Raw genomic sequence first — 18,171 nt, 5'->3', positions numbered from 1 at the left:
TCAGCTGAAGCCACCCTCAGGACCACCCTTGGATTAGCCAATCAAAAGAAATGTGTAACATTCCTGTGGTCTGAGTCAGGGCTGGGAACTGCAGGTAGTTACTCTGTACAAACTAGCCAATCACTCACCGCTTGCCTAAACCCCATGTAGGCCCTTTGAGCTCACCTTATAATTGGTCATTTTCAAAGGATTCTCAAAGGTCATGATTGGGTCCCGCCAAAAGTAACGGACGCCTCACGGATACTGAATGGTCAAAACTATAACCATGGGTGTTGTACAATTATGATTGGTGCTTATGTGATGATGCAAAACGTACAACGTGTGCACTGTAACACCCCTGTCCCTTACCCCATAAAAACCCTGCTCGCCATTGTTCGAGGCTTCTTGCTGCCGCTGCGCCGGTAGATGGGTGAGTTCGAGCTTGTAATAAAGACCCTTATGTACTTGCATTGGTGATGGCTCCTTAGGGGTCTCAGGGGACTCACAATTTGGGCACAACAGAAGCAGAAGACAAGATAGGAGGCTAATAAAATAACCTCAGGTAATGGCAACTTGAAGAGATCAGATAGTTTCTATAGCAATAACAATGATAAACAGTGGCCAGATTATGAAAAAACAACTACTGGAAGTTTTGGGAAAATGATGGAAGGTAGTTGAGAAGACTTTACTCTAGAAGGTTTCTACTGATTGGGTAGGAACTGGAAGTTCATGGCTTTCTTTTGTGCTTCAAGCCCCCCTAGATCTGGCAGTGGAAAGCTGCGTCCTTACCAGATCAAGGTGTGATGACAAAGTTCAGAGAACAAAGCAGATGGAAATTTAAGGGGTATATTCTGGAAGCAGGATAGAACAGGCCGAGATCTAAGCTCCAAGCTCTGCCAAAATCCCTAGATGACTTCTAAGTTTAGAGGTCGCAGGCAGAGTCCAGTAAAATTACTGGCAAAACTAGAGGGTGGTAAACTTTTGAAAGAGAGCTTCTGACAGGATTTGCAAATTTACTGCACCTTTGAGGGAGTGTGTTCCCCGGAGTACACACAGCTTGGATGGCAAAGATCTGGAGCCTGATTGAATTCATTAATTCTAAAGGCAGAACTCAGGGCTAGTAGCACAAGTGGAAATTTAGGCAGGGGAGCCCTGGAAACAAAGGTAACTATAGATGGGGTGAACCCACAATCTGTGAAATCTACCCAAATCTTTGACTGCAAAACTGCACCAGTTCAGGAGTACCCTCAGGGGGCAGGCTCATAAATCAGCAATTGAGCAGAGACATCAGCTGCTTCATGCTGAAGGGAGATAGATTTCCCAGTTGGAGTTCAGACAAGTTAATTTCAACCATAACAAAACCTTTAGAAAAACAAAATAGATTCACTACAGCAAATTATCTGCAATTCTGCTTTTTAACCCAAACCACTAGATGTGCAAAGAAACAGGAAAGTGTGATTCATACTTAGCGGATTCCAAGTGAGCACTGATGTTGGATTTAAGTAGCTATGTTCACAGAATTAAAGAAAAGTGTGACCCAGGGGAAAAAGAATGACTTAATAGGAGCTGATCCTTGTTGAACTCAGGTGTTGAATTTAAGCAGCTATTATAAATATATTCAAAAAACTAGACGAAAATATACTCTAAGAATAATCTCTAAAAATTAAGGAAAGATATAGCATTAATGAATATTTAATTATATGACCTACCTCATAATTTTTTTTAACTGGAAAAGTACATACATATTGACACAATTACATTAATGTCATATATTGCTGCAAAGCCAGTGACTTAAAACTACACAATCTCACACAGTTTCTCCCGTCCAGGACTTCTAGGAGCAGATTAATTGAGTAGATCTGGTTCGGGGTTGCATGAGGTTACAGCCAAGATGTCAGCTGGGCCGTAGTTGCTGAAGGCTTGATTGAGGCCAGTGGATTTGCCTCCGTGTAGTCTGCCTCACACTGGTGGCTACTTGGTGCTGCCTGTTGGCATGAGGCCTCATTTCTTACCATGTGCATAGAAATTTTCGTGTTTGCACGATGCTCTTGATTTTGTCTGTGCTCAGACATAAGTATGGAATTGTCATGGTCAAAGATCTTGTCTGATATTGGTGTACTCTGTCACTTCTATTCAGTAGTGGAGACTGTGACTTGTATGTTAGTGCCAGGCACTTATGAGCTGACATCTGTCTGTCACAGCTCTTTTGTCTTTCTCAGAAGTAAAATTTTATCTGTTTTGCAGAGTTGTAGTAAAGATTAAAGATGATATACCTATAGTACCTAACACAGAACTGGAAATATAGCATGGGTACAATAAATTGTGGCTCATTGATGATGATGGTCGTGGTGATGAAACTGTATAGTGGTGATGGTATAGTTAAGTCTTTCTTTAGAAGAAATACATTGTCAGGAACTTCTGGATATATGAATGTTCCATATAACAACTGTATTCTCTGCCATATTAACAAATGTCAGACTATTGTCATTGTCCCCTGGCTTGTCTGTAGTTGCACCTACATTACTAACTATATACAAACTAAGTATAGTGTTTGCTTTTTTCACTGTTCTAATCAGCACCTTGAGCAGTTTCTGGCATATAGATGAGTGAAGTAAATTATTCTTAAAGACTGAAGTGAAGCATATATATACATATATATATATGCATTATAGCACTACAATGAGTGTTACTGAAGGTACCCCTTCAAATGTGGTACTGAACTATATATCTTTTATTTCTGGTGTGATCTCTGTCTATATTATGTTTGTTAATTTTGTTTTTATGTATGACTTGGTCCAAGCATCTTAATTTGAGGAGATAGGAGTCAGTAACTATTTTTCCCCTTTGTGAAAATGTTGTGCTTCATTCAATACATTGCAAATTACAATAAGATACGCTGAGAATTTGAAGGTAAAATCAGGACAGCATCACATCAGGTTGAAATTTCTAAAAGTCATTACTTGTATAGGTAAGGTTGACCATCTGCAGGAAAAAGCAGTCGCTTTCAAATACTTTGCTGACTCAGGACAAAGGGGTTTCCTGTATCTCATCTCAAGGGATAAGATTTTGTTATACCCCGTTCAAGCGAACTAGGCTGTGTCACTGGGAAGTAATGACTAAATGTATACATGTGTAACATTTGCAAATGAATCATCTCTTGGTCTTCAAAAATTTGTTGGTTTTCATGAAGTCTAAAAAATTCTTCCCAAAAAACAAGAAGGAAATGATATTCTGAGTTAGGGTAACGAAAATATTTTATGAAGTAGAAATAGATCTAGATTACAGAGAAAGCTCAACGAATTATCAAGCTTGATTAAAATTTTCTTTAAGAATGTATGTCTTTATTTGTTCTAATGATAATTTTAAAATTAAGACTGTGTCCTAGCAAATGAATGATATGGGTTATTATTATAAATATATTTATCAATGTGTATTAATCAATTTATATTTTCATTTCTTGTAACTTTGTTTAGAATCTGTTGGGGAAAACCTATTCAGCTCCCAGGAAATCCGGTGTCTATACATGCAAAGCTGTCCTTAGTGACTGCCAAAGCCCAGGGCTGTTCTAAGACCCTGCCTGAGTAAGCCTCTAGGGCCTCTCTTGACTCTCTACTTCCAGCTTCTTGAGGCCATATGCTGCTTCTCCTGTTTCTTATTATTGTCACTCAAACAATCCTTACCAGGATTGGATGCTGAGAATTGGTTCCATTTGGCGAGCATCTGTGTAATTAATTTACTGTCATTTTAATTGACCAACGCAGAAAGTGTATGCCTATGATAGGTTATTATTTTGTGGAGCTTTCTCTTAAAATATTTTTATTGCATCTTTATAGATTACATTCCTTCTTGGCCATCCTAAGTAGCTTTTAGTGGTGGTGGTGGTGGTGGTGGTGGTGGTGATTGTGGTATACTGACATTGTGTTCATGTTTAATTCAAAACACATGAAGCCAGAAAATGTGTTTGAAATAGAAAATGAGAAAACAAAAATAATTAGTGTCATCTGTTTTACTCTGCTGTGTTCAACTTTTATTCATTCACATTCCTTATGTATTTCTCTGAACTGTGTTTTCCCTTTTTCAGTTTTTCTGGATCTTTTTAGGAGACCTCAAGTGTGGAAATAATATGACACTACAAGGTAGTGGCAAGTGTCAGCCCTCTGCCTGGGTTGCTACTTAATTATAAGTAAGGGAGAGCAACAAAGCAAGCAAATCTGGGAACCCAGGGTAATTTGTCATCGTACTTTGCTTTCCTGATATATAGAAAGTGCTTTCACATTGTTCCTTCTAGATGAGACCATTTAGAACTTGAATTTATATTCTAGTTTTTAATATATCCTCCCCAAATTTTGCCCCTCTTGGCCCTGTATCTTTCCATAATTAAGATGCTCAATACAAGAAAGTTCATGACGATTTTTTTCCTTATTACATTTCACCCCTTTTTCCCCTCATTCCATTTAAATTATGCTTATGTTTAACTGGTCAGAATAAATTTGAGTGCTTCCTATATGTTTGGATATTCATTTTATGTTGTTTATATACATTTTGTCAAATCATTAACCTTTCACTGAAAGCTTGCAGTTAATGGTAGCCTATCTTTATGGTCTATCATGATTTAGATTCTTTGCCTGGTTTACAAAACACACACACACATAACCCAAACTCTGATTGCCTACATGGCTTTATAACTGCTAGAATCTGTCTTTATTTTTGTTTTATAACCTCATCACTTCAGTGGTTAAAGGGCTTCTCTACAAATGGTATTAACATTCTTCCTGTTACTCACGCTCACAATCTGTCAACTCTTCTCCCTCAATTTCTCTTGCATCTGCTCCTTCCCATTGCTGTAACAAATAGTTTCCTCCTTTTTAAGTCTTGTGGCAGAATTTTAGCAATAACTTTGAGCTGTTATTCTTGCCTTCAGACTTTATATTTCAGTTGCCTTTCCATTCATACTGCTCTCCAGTTATCTTCCAGAATCATACTTCTGGTTCTGTCCTTCGTCTGCTCAAAAGCCATCAGTAGGTCTACATTTCCTGCAAAATAAAGCCCTTCACCTTCTGGCCTTATCACCTGTCTCCTCTTCAGCTGGAACCTCACTGTTAATGTAAGCAAATAGGAGGTAGCATGGAAAGAATATGAGTTTTGTGGTCATCACTTTTAGTTTTGAATCCTGGCTCTGGTACTTTACTGCTGCGCTGTATAATTTTGTGCAAGTTGGTTCAGCTTTTGAGCCTTAGTGTTCCCACTGAAAAATGAGAATCATAGTTCCTACCTGTTTAAAAGTAATTAAGATATATGTTAAAACCTATCATGTGAGTGGGCATTTAATAAATATTATTAATATTCACTATATTCTACTCTCCTTAGTTAGAGGTAAATTGGACTCAGAGTCAGAAGACCTGGATAATCTATCTCTAGGTCTGATTAGCTGTGTGTCTTGAACAGACATTTAACTATAGGCCTTAGTTTTCTCATCTAAAAAATAACTGCCTGGGGTGTTCCTCAGTGGCTAAGGTGGAAAATAGCTACCTCTAGTCTCATGTGGCTTATCAAAATGTCTTACATGACCAACATTTCAGAATGGTATATTTAACATACAACTTATGCACACAAACACACATAAATCTGGAATTGTAGTTTCTCTTGAAAAAAAAAAAAACCATCAGATCTGGCTATTTTGTTGCACATCTCTGTGTGGCAAAAAAGCTCCCTTTATATCTTCAAGTGTTAGCTTCATCCCCTAGCAAGCTTCACCATCTGAAATAATTTCCCTGGACCCCCAAAGTACTGGAGATTATGACTCTTGGTTTGTGCCCTTCAGTCAGTTTTCTTATACCCCTGAAAGTGAATTTAGGAGTTTGTTTCCAGACAACCAAAAGTAGTTATGGATCACTTGACTAAAAGTTATCTAGGGTGGCTTTTAGTTCTCAAATCCTAGGGAATGTAATGATTTAAAATTTTTATCTCCAGACCTTATTAGTCCCTGCTGTTAAATCCTTGATCATGTTGAGGGCGTGAGTCAACCTGAGTCTTGAGATGGAAAACATATGCCCTGTCATTACTGGGTCATCCAAGTTAATAAATGATTGAACTTCCTACATGATCTGACTCCAGATCAACTTTAATTATGAAAATGGCTGAAAGAATTTGATGTCAGTTCTCAGGTTTTTGGTTTGTTTTTCTTTTTTTAGTTCTCAGTTTTAAGATATGTTTTCAACCAAAGATGAAGGGAGGGGGTAGAAAGGAGTGGTATAGTATTCTCTTGCAGGGTATATGTCTCTCTATCCATATACCTTTTACATCTGCTGCCTTGTTCCCTTAATGTGCCACGTATTTTTCCCCTGCCTCATTTTGTTCATGCAATCTTCTTTGCCCCATCTCAAATATTTAGTAACTATCCATTTCTCATCTTTTTTCAAAGCCGAAATCAAATTATACTACATTAATAACAAAACTAATTATTTGTATATTATTTTATTTCTGCACTTAGCATGTTGTGTTAGAATGACTTGCTTCTTTCGATCTTACCAGTATATGAGTTCTAGTCTCTAACATACAGTGAGCACCACAGAGTAGGTTCTCATTGTCTATGTGTTAAATTTATATAGCTACGGATAGAGTATAGGGGCATTCCAGTAGGTAGAGCAGTGTAAGCCAAAGGGTAAATATGGAAAAATATAAAACACGTTTGGAGACAGGAAAAGAGAGCAGAACATTTATAAATTTTTAAATAGTTAAGAATAAAGTCAGAAAAAATATTGCAGCCAGCTTCTGGAGACTAGACTGCTAAACTGTTTGGAATCATTCTTCAATGGGCCACAATCACCTTTGTGATAGTCTAGAATTGAGGGATGGGCTTGGGACAAAATGAGGCAATGGAAATGCAAAGGAAGTGATAGTTTTAAAAGAATATGTACAGAGAAAATTGGTAGTTCTTGGTGATTGATATTTAGATGGGTTTAGGGAACTGGAGGAATCAAAGATAATTAAAAGAATCAAAGGTAATTCAAATAATGCATTTAGTTTTAGATATATTGTATTTAAGGTCATCTAAATAGAGATATACAAGTTTTCACATTCATTGCTCCTCAACCATTTATCTACCACTTCACATTTTTAGAATCAGTTTACTGAAGTTAATGAAATGCATAATGGAAAAAAAGTACAATTTTAAGAGAGAGGTGTGACTTAATTTTAGTCTTTTAAAATACCCTCTTAGTTATTAATTATGCTTATAATTACAGTGTACCTGGGACAAAGTTCTTTGTGTGTCCTGCCTTAAATAATAAACAAACTGGAAAGCCTTCTTTATTTTTGAAAGCGTGGAAACCTAGGTCCAAGTCAATGAGTAGAAAAGAAATATTGGTCTTCTCAGTAAGAGATCAATGGTACTGTTAGTTACTAAGATACTAACTTGTTGAGGCACTGTGGGTGGTAGAGACTGAAGTGGTGTTAAGAAATGACAGTCGAATAGGAAATGAGATGTCTGTGGTAGGAACAAGTGAACAGAGATTGATTTCAAAGCACTTATTGGTCAATATTTAAGTATCTTGTACAATTATAACACCAATTTTTAAACTTTTACAATCTGGAATTAATGTTGTATTTGGGCAATAAAATCATACTGGATTTATATTTAAAATTTATTCTTAGAAAATATTTACAAATATTTATTTATTTACTTTTAAATACTTCTGATTTTAAATTTAGCTGTAAGTTGTTGGATTTCTAGTAATCTATCTTTTGGTTTTGGTTATTTTTTGAAAATAGAATTTTGGTAATAGAAAATTAAAACATAAACTTGAAACTCTACATGAGGTCTGTAAGGTCTGTAAGGCATAGTCAAGCTTGTAACCAAATTTCACATTAAATTTGGTGAGAAATATTATTAGTATTGTTATATTAGTATTAGTATATCAGTATTAGAAATCTCTCCAATACTTTAATAAAACTGATGGTACAATTGTAGTGCCTGGTGCTAACCACTGGGGTCCCAACATTGAGTAATGCTTGCTGTCATCCTGCCTAGAATGTGGAACCCTGGGTTGGCTCTTGGACTCCTATGTTGTGTCTCAAGTTGCAGCTCACTTGTCCCAAGTTGTGCCTTCATTCTAATGATGGAGGTCATTAGACTCTGTATTAAGATGTGTGTGTATATGTGTGTGTATACATGGATGTGTGCACATCAGTGTGTAAATACTTAACATTAAATACTTGTGTACATATTCATGTGTATTTGTATGCATATATGTCTGTGTGTATTCTTTAACAGCATTATAAAATATGTATTTTCCTCCCATTTTATAGATAAATAGAATCTTAGAGCAGATAAATAAATTACTCATGGACACACAGGGATAGACAGTCTGATAAACAGAATTTTAACCTAGTTCTTGCTCATTCATTTACTCATCGAATACCTATGTGAGTACCAAGCATTATTCTAGGTTCTGAGGAATCAGTAATGAATAAAAATCTGTGTCTTTTAGGTCTATGCTCAAATGTCACCATTTCAGTGAAAATTTTTCTGATAATTCTGTTTAAAACTGCAACCACATTCAACCCTTACCCTCTCTGATCTTTTATTTATTTATTATTTCACAGCATTTACCACCATCTGACATAGCAAGTAATATCCAAGAGGACACAGAGTTAAAAACAAGTGCAGAGGCCTGAGTAAGCACATCCTATATGGCATCTCAGAATTCCCACTGGGGATTTCTGTGCCCCTGGAATCCTCGTCGATCATTTGTTGTCCAAATGCTTTGTAAATGCTAAGACACATGTTCCATAACTGAATCTCAAATTAGATTTATTGAGGTTCAGTCATTACCTTGCACACAGAAAATACCTTGGAATTGTTGATCCTTTTATCAGGGTTTTTTTTTTTTTTTAATTTACCAAATCAGTTTCTAAATTGCTATATCTTTGTATGATATTTTTATTTGCCTTCAAATTAAACTATGAAAATGGTCAGTTACAGTTAAAATACATAGTTAGTTTTTCCTATTTTTTTATATTTAATTTTATTGTTACAAATAACTAGTTAAATGTGAAAATACTTTTGAAATGCTTATATGTACTTTAAACATTTAGTATGATGTTAATATTGGCACAGTGAGAACATGAATATCAATTCTTTGTTAATTTTACTTTATTCTTTCTAATAGCATGGTTTACATAATGATTTACATGTTGAAATGATGTATTGTTTCAATTCATATGCAACCAGAAATTGCCCTGAAGTAACATAGGCAGAAATTTCCTGGATATAATTGGATGATATAATTTTTTAAAAACAACAATGTATATTTTATTTTCTTCCTTACATAAATGATAGGATTATGGAAATATTCAAACATTCATAAAATTTAAAACATCCCATCTATAATTTTCACAGTTCAGCAAGATGGATTTTACTTTTGCTTGAAGTCTACTAAACAAGTGTAAGAGATTAAAGCCTAAGTCTGTTGTGGGAGTAACAGCCTTACAATATGTAATTACATTTGCATTTAATAGAAGTAAATTTCTGTTTTAGAAAACATGTTCATTTCAACTGAGCCAACACTTTTGAGCACTTATGATGCTTATGAAAGATTTTTCAATAAGAAAAACAAAAATCACCTGTGAATCTCCCACCTATTGCAGTAGCACTGATGGGAGAAATAGCGTTTGAACCCTGGTGGTGATAGTGGGGGATGGGATGGGATGGTTCATTTCACAGTGAAAGACATTTTTACATTAAGATTGATGAGTAGCTGGGTATGTGGATTAAGGGCACAGGGAGCATTTAAGATGATGGAAAAACTTCAGCACTGAGTGAGCAAGGACATTATTAAACAAGACAGGAAATAGGAGAAAAAAAAGGTTTGGAGAGCATAAGAATGTTCAGTTTAGATTTGAATTGGAGGCATCTGTAGTATATTCATGTACAAATGAATATAAAACATTTCCATGTCCTTTGAAGATTATTATTAAGAGGGCAGTGTTGATTTTTTCTTGACATTCTGGGCCATGGGACAGTTCTAGGCCCTGTGATAGCAATAGTGACCTTTGTCCTAACTCCTGTAACACAGTTAAACCTCAAAATTTAGCGCATAATTCTATTATGTCTTGTATCACATTCTAAATGTTCTAAATTGCTCTCGTCTCACCTTATGATTATAGACATTAAGGCTCAGATGAGATTTTATTCTAACAGGCTCAGCGGTGCTATTAAAGTTCTCCCACTGGCCTCAGTGATCACCACCACCACAGAATCTTAGAATTTGTTCTAGTATAGCTGGTGATGCTGCAGTAGTGAGTGTATTAAAGCGTTGCTTTCATTCATTCATTCATTCATTCATTCATCCCCTACTTACTGAGTGCCTGCTGTGTGCAAGATGTTGTTGCTTTACAAGGTGTTGCTTTATAGCTGAGTGCTGGCGTATATGCAAGGCAGGAAGCAGTCTACTTGCTTTGTTGCTAGAAATAGATACTACAACAAAATCTCTTTAGAAAACCTCTCTATTTCCTTTTCAGAGACTTATCAGTTGTTCTGTGTGTAAAAATTACTTTTTAAATTTTTTGAAACCTTAAAATCACTTCCAGTAGAGGGAGGTGTTGAGGGAAGTAAAGTGAAAGAATTAAGAAAGAATTAAGAACATAAACAAAATGAATATGAACCATTCATATCTGAATATGAATATCTTCAGATATTACCATGTATGGTATGGATCTCTGCCAGAGGAAATTCTGGACAGACCTGATTGTGACCAGCAGATGTGCCGAGCTGTTTTTAACTCCTGTTTTTCCTATTTTCATTTGTTGCCCACTGAATTTACTGCTGTGACATGCTAATCAAATGTGAGAATTATGAGCAAGATTCTCATGCCTTGCCATTTGGTGTCTGTGCAAACCTGGCTAAAATGTAGCCTCTCTAGGCTTAAGTTTCAAACTCTGTAAATGGGGATAAGACCATTATGCAATCACCTCGTAAGACTATTCCATTAATGTAAACTCTTGAGCCCGGTGCCTGGCACATAGCATATGTGCAACAAATGGTAGTTATAATATTGATGAGTTATTGTGAATACTAATAGTATTCTGTCTTCCTTAAAGTGCTAAATAGCATTCAAGTAAAATAACAGACATTTATTTCTGAAACTTTATTTTTATTTATTAAATGTAAATATGTAAACTATGTACAATGTAAATATATTGATTACGTGTTTCTATTTTTAGTTTTGAGGTGTTATTATTCATTTCTCTACCTTGATTTTTATCATCCAAGGTGTATATATGACTTTTCTACCTTTCCTTGTATTGATCTCTTTTTTTTTCAAAGATTCTTAGAGATACCCTGATCTCATACTTACAGAAAATAGCTTTTCCTCTACCTCTTTGCTCTCCTTACTCTCTCATGCCCAATTAATCTATATTATAAGAAATTTCTGTGGACTAGTTATCTATAGTGTACAAAAAATAAGAGCAAGTTAAGACAAAGCATGCAATCAAACAGAACAGGTACTTCCAGTAGGGGGAGATATTTACAAAATAATCAAGCCAAAATGTATACTGGCACATTGGGCAACAAATTTAAAAACAAAGTTTTCTCTGTGTAAAAAAAATTGAACTAATTAATAATTAAGTAAATATTAGTTGAGTAGCAGTGTAGTTTTTGTTTTCCCAGTTGCCAAACCCAAACTCATTCTACGAGTACCTAGAAAAACACTGTGAGGACCACATACACCATTACCATTGCCACCTAACTTGTTACATACAGTCTCAGAGAGGGAAGTAAAGACAAGAATATGACATATCTCTCTCTCTTTCTTTGAATCTTTAGAAATATTTCTGTAATTCGGAACGATTTTTTTCATAGATTCTAGGCTATCTGAGTAAACTTGTATAGCCCTAAATAACACTATCCTTTTTTTTCTAAAGCAAGCATTGTTAAAGATAACAGTTTTGTAATTTAGATTTGCAAATTTCTGAAATTACTTCTAGGCCTATAATTAAAAGCAAATTAACAACATTTAGATCAGGTTGGATTGGGATTTTTTTCAAGTATTTTCAGTAGGATAGTTAAGTTGATTTGAACATTTACTTTTCCAACAGAAACATCACATTTCTTTCTGTTGGCAGCATTGTCCAATAACTGACTACTATAATAGTCCCTCTGCACTTTGAGATTTAATACTCTTATTCTATCACACTCTAAGAAATTGCTGCCCTGGAACTTAGGGATGTTGAGACTGCCCTTAAACCTGAGAGTCTCACTTAATAGTTGACTGAGTTTTCCCCTCTGTATCATGCCTAAATATTTTGATGTGGATTTTATTACTTTTGGCTGTGTTAGTAAATCCAGTTTGTAAAATATCCAAAGAACTTTATAATACACAAAATATATCTTAAATGAATTCACTATAGTAATTTTATAGCTTAAATTTCTATCTTATTGATTCAGAAATGGAAGCTACAGGTCTCTGCCAATTCTGTTTAGTACATGGTAAACGTTACCACCAACTTAATAGGTATTAATAAGCTTTAAAAAGATACTCTTAAACATGTAGTTTTTATTTAGAATTCTGCAAGCCTTCATCAATTTTCTTCTTTGAAATTTTGCCAGGAGCATCATTATTCTTTGTGTTTAAATAAATTTTATAAGTAACTATGGAGGATCAGCTATGCTAGAATAGACTTTGTAGTGTATAGTTTGATTTCTCTGGGAGAACCAAAGTTGTTTCCTGGATTGAACCATTCTTTTGTAAGGTGAACATTTTACTACACTTGATCTTAGCTGAAAGGTTGAGAAGCAATTCATAAGGTGAACATTTTAAATACTTCATTTAAACACTGGATGTGTGGGGTTTTTTTAATTATTAAAAATAATTTTAAATGAATGAACGTCATTAGACCAATCTATCCAAAGAGTTTATTTGAACCACTAAAAACAAATTGGAATGCCCTTTTTGTAAGTTTCCGAAATAAATTAGATGTATTGAAAATGGCCCTAGAAAAATGAAATTGAACAAATAAAAAGCAAATCTGTCAGTGTTCATATTTGAATCCATTAGAATGGGCGGGCTCGTGCTGCATTAATAAACCTAAGAACTCAGTCACTAAAAAGAATGAAGTTTACTTTTCTGTATGTCATAGCCCATGGTAGTTTCATGGCAGTGATGTCTGTGTCATAGTCAATCAAAGACTCAAGTTCCATCTTGACACATGCTTCAGTAATTACAGTTCTAGGAATAGAAAGCACAGTAAATTTTTGGATTCTCTTAAAACTTCTGTCTGAAAATGGCATAGTTTGCTTTGGTGAGATGTGGCCACACAAGAGTTCAAAAGGACGTATGATCCTCCCACAGAGAGAGGTACCAGATGTTTGCAAACAGTATGACAGTTGACCATACTCTTCTTAATGAGTGAGCGTTTGGAAATCATCAGTAGTTCCTATAATAAACTTATAGAATGTCTGGTTTAAAACTGACCAGGGGAAGAAAATGAACTGTTTTCACATGAATATAACATGAGTAGTTTTAAAACTTAGTGCATTGAACACACACACACAATTTCTACATGCTTCAAATGATGCAGGGCTATTTTACAGTAACATTTATAACACTGGGGATATTGCCATCGTTCTACATGCAGTGTAGAATAACAGGGAATAACAGTGTAGTGTGTGAGGGCCGATTGCCTTAAAATTCACAGTTGTAGGTCAGCCAAGACTGTTCATAAATGTAAAGACTACATTAGATTTTAGCAATATTTTATGTTATTTTTAAATTTTTTTAAACGTTTATTTATTTTTGAGAGACAGAGATAGAGCATGAGTGGGGGAGGGGCAGAGAGAGAAAGAGACACAGAATCTGAAGCAGGCTCCAGGCTCTGAGCTGTCAGCACAGAGCCTGACTGGGGGCTTGAACTCAAAACCACAAGATCATGAACCAAGCCAAAGTCGGATGCTTAAACGACTGAGCCACTCAGGCGCCCCAGTTTAGCAATATTTTAAACTTTTATGTTTGATTTTTTTTGGCTTTTGGAACTAAAAAAAGGGAGGCAAATTTTAATTTGGAGTTTAAATATATAATTTTGAACACTATTAAAAGAAAACCAGGTGCTACAAATAGCTAATAATCAAAATAATAAATATAATGGAGTCATTAGAGATACTGTCAAAATTTACACCAAAATGAAAACATTGTATTTTGTTATAAAAATCCAGTGTTTTTCATTTTTTTAATCTCACTCAAGTTAGCTATTATCTAATTACTGCCAACATTTTTCTTTTTATCCTCATTTTATCTTTTTAGGTATTACCAATTTTCCCCAGATATTTTGTGAAACTTCCCAGAAGCTGGTGAGTGTGGAAGCCTTTGCTTTGGCTGTGAGATACTATTCTGTACAAAACTTGGGAATATGTACTCCCTTTGAACAGTTGCTTGCAGCCCTTCGAGGAAATCAAAAACAGAGAACTGGTAGGTGTGTTTGTGCATGTGTATGTATGTATGTGTGTATGTATGTATGTTTTTTTAGTACTAGAAGCAATAGACTCTTCATACTTGTGTATTTTTCCAATGCGTTCTTAATTTATTGTCAGATCTTCTGTCATGAGTACTGATAGATTGGCTTATGCCAATCTTTCTTATGAATTCTCTTATACAGAATAATTTAGTTGCAGATCTCCACATTGTTTCCTACATTGTAGATCAGTTATCGGTCTTTTCCTTTATAGTTGTTTATTGTGTCAAGGAACATTTTTAATAATGTTATATGGGTCTTCTTCTTATTTATATTCTTAATTCAAATTTTGATTCATAGCAATTAAGCTAATATTTATCATGCAGAACAATAGAATATATTATTTTCATATGTAATTACAGAAAATATGAACATTAACTGATGATTTTTCATTACATTTTGTTCCTTTGACAGCAGTATTTTAATTTTGTTTTACTCTCGTTCAGGTGAAAATGTGAAACCAGATGAGTTTATGAATTTGAAAAAGTCTCATGAAGTTCAGGTGATGTCAGAGCTGATCAGCAGTATTGCTGATTACTGTGGAATAAAGCAGGTGAGAGAATTTATCTGTATTTCAGGTGTTAAAATTATTGCCTTTTTTATATCATTCACATCTTTTTGTCTGCTATCACTGTCTAGCCTTTAAATGTCATTAAAGAATAGCTGAAGTTACATATGTCAGACATGTTAAATATGTGTTCTCGTTTCCCAATACAGTGTGATTATAACAAATTTATACTAAAAATAAAATAGGATTATTCATGTTTTGCCATAAATTTCACTCTTTTGAATTATCTTTGTTGGGGCGCCTGGGTGGCTCAGTCAGTTAAGCATCCGACTTCAGCTCAGGTCATGATCTCACAGTTCGTGGGTTCGAGCCCCGCTTCGGGCTCTGTGCTGACAGCTAGTTCAGTGCCTGGAGCCGGCTTCTGATTCTCTGTCTCCTTCTCTCTCTGACCCTCCCCTGCTCATGCTGTCTCTCTCTCTCTCTCTCTCAGAAATAAATAAAACATTAAAAAAAATTTTAAAAAAAAGATGTGTTCCTTCCATTTATATTTTTTTGCAACAGCTTCAAAAGAATAGGTGTTAACTCTTCCTAAAATATTTAGTAGAATTTCCCTGGAAAGCCATCTCTCCCTGGACTCTTGTTTGTTGGGAAATTTTTGATTATTGATTCAATTGCTTTACTGGTTAAAACTGCCCAATTTACTGATATATAATTCCTTATAATATTCTCTTATCATTGTTTGTATTTCTGTGGTGTTGGTTGTGATCTCTCCTCTTTCGTGATTTTATTTATTTGGGTTCATTCCTTTTTCTTTTTGATCATTCTGGCTAGGGATTTATCAATTTTGTTAATTCTTTCAAAGAACCAATTCTTAGTTTCATTGATCTATTCTCCTGTTTTTTTGTTTTTTGATTTCTATATTATTGATTTCTGCTCTAATCTTTATTATTTCCTTTCTTTGCTGGTTTTGGGCTTATTTGCTGTTCTCTTCCAGCTCTTTTAGGTATAAGGTTAGGTTATGTATTTGTGACCTTTCTTTCTTCTTTAGGAAGGTCTGAATTGCTATATACTTCCCTTTTATGGTGACCTTTGCTGCATGCAGAGGTTCTTTTCATTGGCTTCCATGTACTTTTTAATTTTCTCTTTAATTTCTTGGTTAGCCCATTCATTCTTTAGTAGGGTCTTCTTTAATCTCCAATTATTCATGATCTTTCCAAGTTTTTTCTTGTGGTTGATTTAAAGTTTCATAGCATAGCATTGTGATCTGAAAATGTGCACAGTATCATCTCAATCTTTTTGTACTTGTTGAGGGCTAATTAGTGACCCAGTATATGATCTGTGCTGGAGAATGTTCCATGTGCACTCGAGAAGAATGTGTATTCTGCTGCTTTAGGATGAAATTCTGAATATATCTTTTAAGTCCATCCAGTCTGGTGTTTCATTCAAAGCCATTGTTTCCTTGTTGATTTTCTGCTTTGCTAATCTTTCCATTGCTGTAAGTGGGATTGAAGTCCCCTATTATGGTATTATTATCAATGAGTTTCTTTATGTTTGTGATTAATTGATTTGTATATTTCAGAGTTTCCATGTTGAGGGCATACATATTTATAATTGTTACATTTTCATGGTGAATAAACCCCTTAATTATGATACAACACCCTACTTCACCTCTTTTTATGGTCTTTATTTTAAAATCTAGTTTGTCAAGGGGTGTCTAGGTCAGTTAGCATCCGATTGTAGCCCAGGTCATGATCTCACAGTTTATGGGTTCGAGCCCCCATTGGCTTCTGTGCTGAACTTTTGCTCAGAGCCTGGAGCCTGCTTCCGATTCTGTCTCCTTCTCTCTCTGCTCCTCCACTTGAGCTCTATCTCACTCTGTCTGTCAAAAATAAATAAATGTAAAAAAATTTTTAAAAATCTAGTTTCTCTGATATAAGTATGTCTCCTCCAGCTTTCTTTTGATGACCAGTAGAATGATAGATGGTTCTCCATACCTTTACTTTCAATCAGCAGGTGTCTCTAGGTCTAAAATGAGTCTCTTGTTAGCAGCATACATATAGGTCTTGTTTGTTTTGTTTCGTTTTGTTTGTCCGTTGTGATTACTCTGTGTCTTTTGATTGAAGCATTTAGTCCATTCAGTCCATTGACACTTACAGGGAGTACTGAAAGATATGAATTTAGTGCCACTATGTTGCCTATAGAGTTGGTGTTTCTGGTGATGTTCTCTGGTCCTTTCTAGTCTTGGTTGCTTTTGGTCTTTTTGTTGTTTTTGTCTTTTCTCCACTCAAAAAGTCCCCCTGAAAATTTTTTACAGGGCTGGATTAGTGTTCACTAACTCCTTTAGCTTTTGTTTGTCTGGGAAACTATCTCTTGTTCAATTTTATATTACAGCCTCGCTGAATAATGAATTCTTGGCTGCATAGTTTTACAATTCACTATGTTGACTATATCCTACTACTCTTTTCTGGCCTGCCAAGCGTCTGAAGGTAGGTCTGCTGTGAACCTGGTCTGTCTTCCCTTATAGGTAAAAGACTCTTTTTCCCTTGCCGCTTTCATAATTCTTTCCTTGTCTGTGCATTTTGTGAATTTGACTATGATATGCCCTGGTGAAGGTCGATTTTTGTGGCATCTGATGGGAGTTCCCTGTGCTTCTTGGATTTTGATGTTTGTGTCCTTCCTCAGATTAGGAAGGTTTCCCACTATAATTTGCTCACATAAACCTTATCCCTTTTCTCTCTCTCCATCTTTTGGGACTCCTATGATTTGGATGTTATTCCTTCTTAATAAGTCAGTGAGTTCTCTAAGTCTTGTATTGTGTTCCTTTGCCTTTGTTTCCATTTTTTTCCTGTTTCATTAATCTCCATAATTGTATCTTTAGTATTGCTGATTTGCTGCTCTCCTTTGTCCATCCTTGCCATCGTGGCAGCCATTTACAATTGCATCTCAGTTGTAGCATTTTTAATTTCAGCCTGACTAGATTTTATTTCTTTTACTTCCACAGAAAGGGATTCTCTGGTGTCTTCTATGCTTTTTTTCATCCCCAGCTAGTATTCTTATTATTGTGGCTCTAAATTCTAGTTCATACATCTTATTTATATGTGTTGATTAAATCCCTGGCTGTTCTTTCCTTTGGAGTGAATTCCTTCATTTTGTCATTTTGGAAGAAGAAAAAAAAT

The 18,171-nt window shown here is 35.2% G+C and overlaps 1 protein-coding gene across 1 annotated transcript in view; it reads left to right on the top strand.

Moving 5' to 3' along the window:
• METTL25 (methyltransferase like 25) overlaps positions 1-18,171 on the top strand; it is a 105,134-nt gene that overhangs the window by 11,224 nt on the left and 75,739 nt on the right. The window contains exons 2-3 of the mRNA XM_077770192.1: positions 14,280-14,444; positions 14,934-15,040. Of these exons, the coding sequence (XP_077626318.1) occupies positions 14,280-14,444; positions 14,934-15,040 (272 nt within the window). The remainder of the gene's footprint in view (positions 1-14,279; positions 14,445-14,933; positions 15,041-18,171) is intronic.

The sequence above is a fragment of the Crocuta crocuta genome, unplaced genomic scaffold (genome assembly GCF_008692635.1).
Source record: "Crocuta crocuta isolate KB4526 unplaced genomic scaffold, BGI_CrCroc_1.0 scaffold317, whole genome shotgun sequence".
In the NCBI taxonomy this organism is placed as follows: domain Eukaryota; kingdom Metazoa; phylum Chordata; class Mammalia; order Carnivora; family Hyaenidae; genus Crocuta; species Crocuta crocuta.
This window is presented reverse-complemented; position numbering and strand designations above follow the sequence as displayed.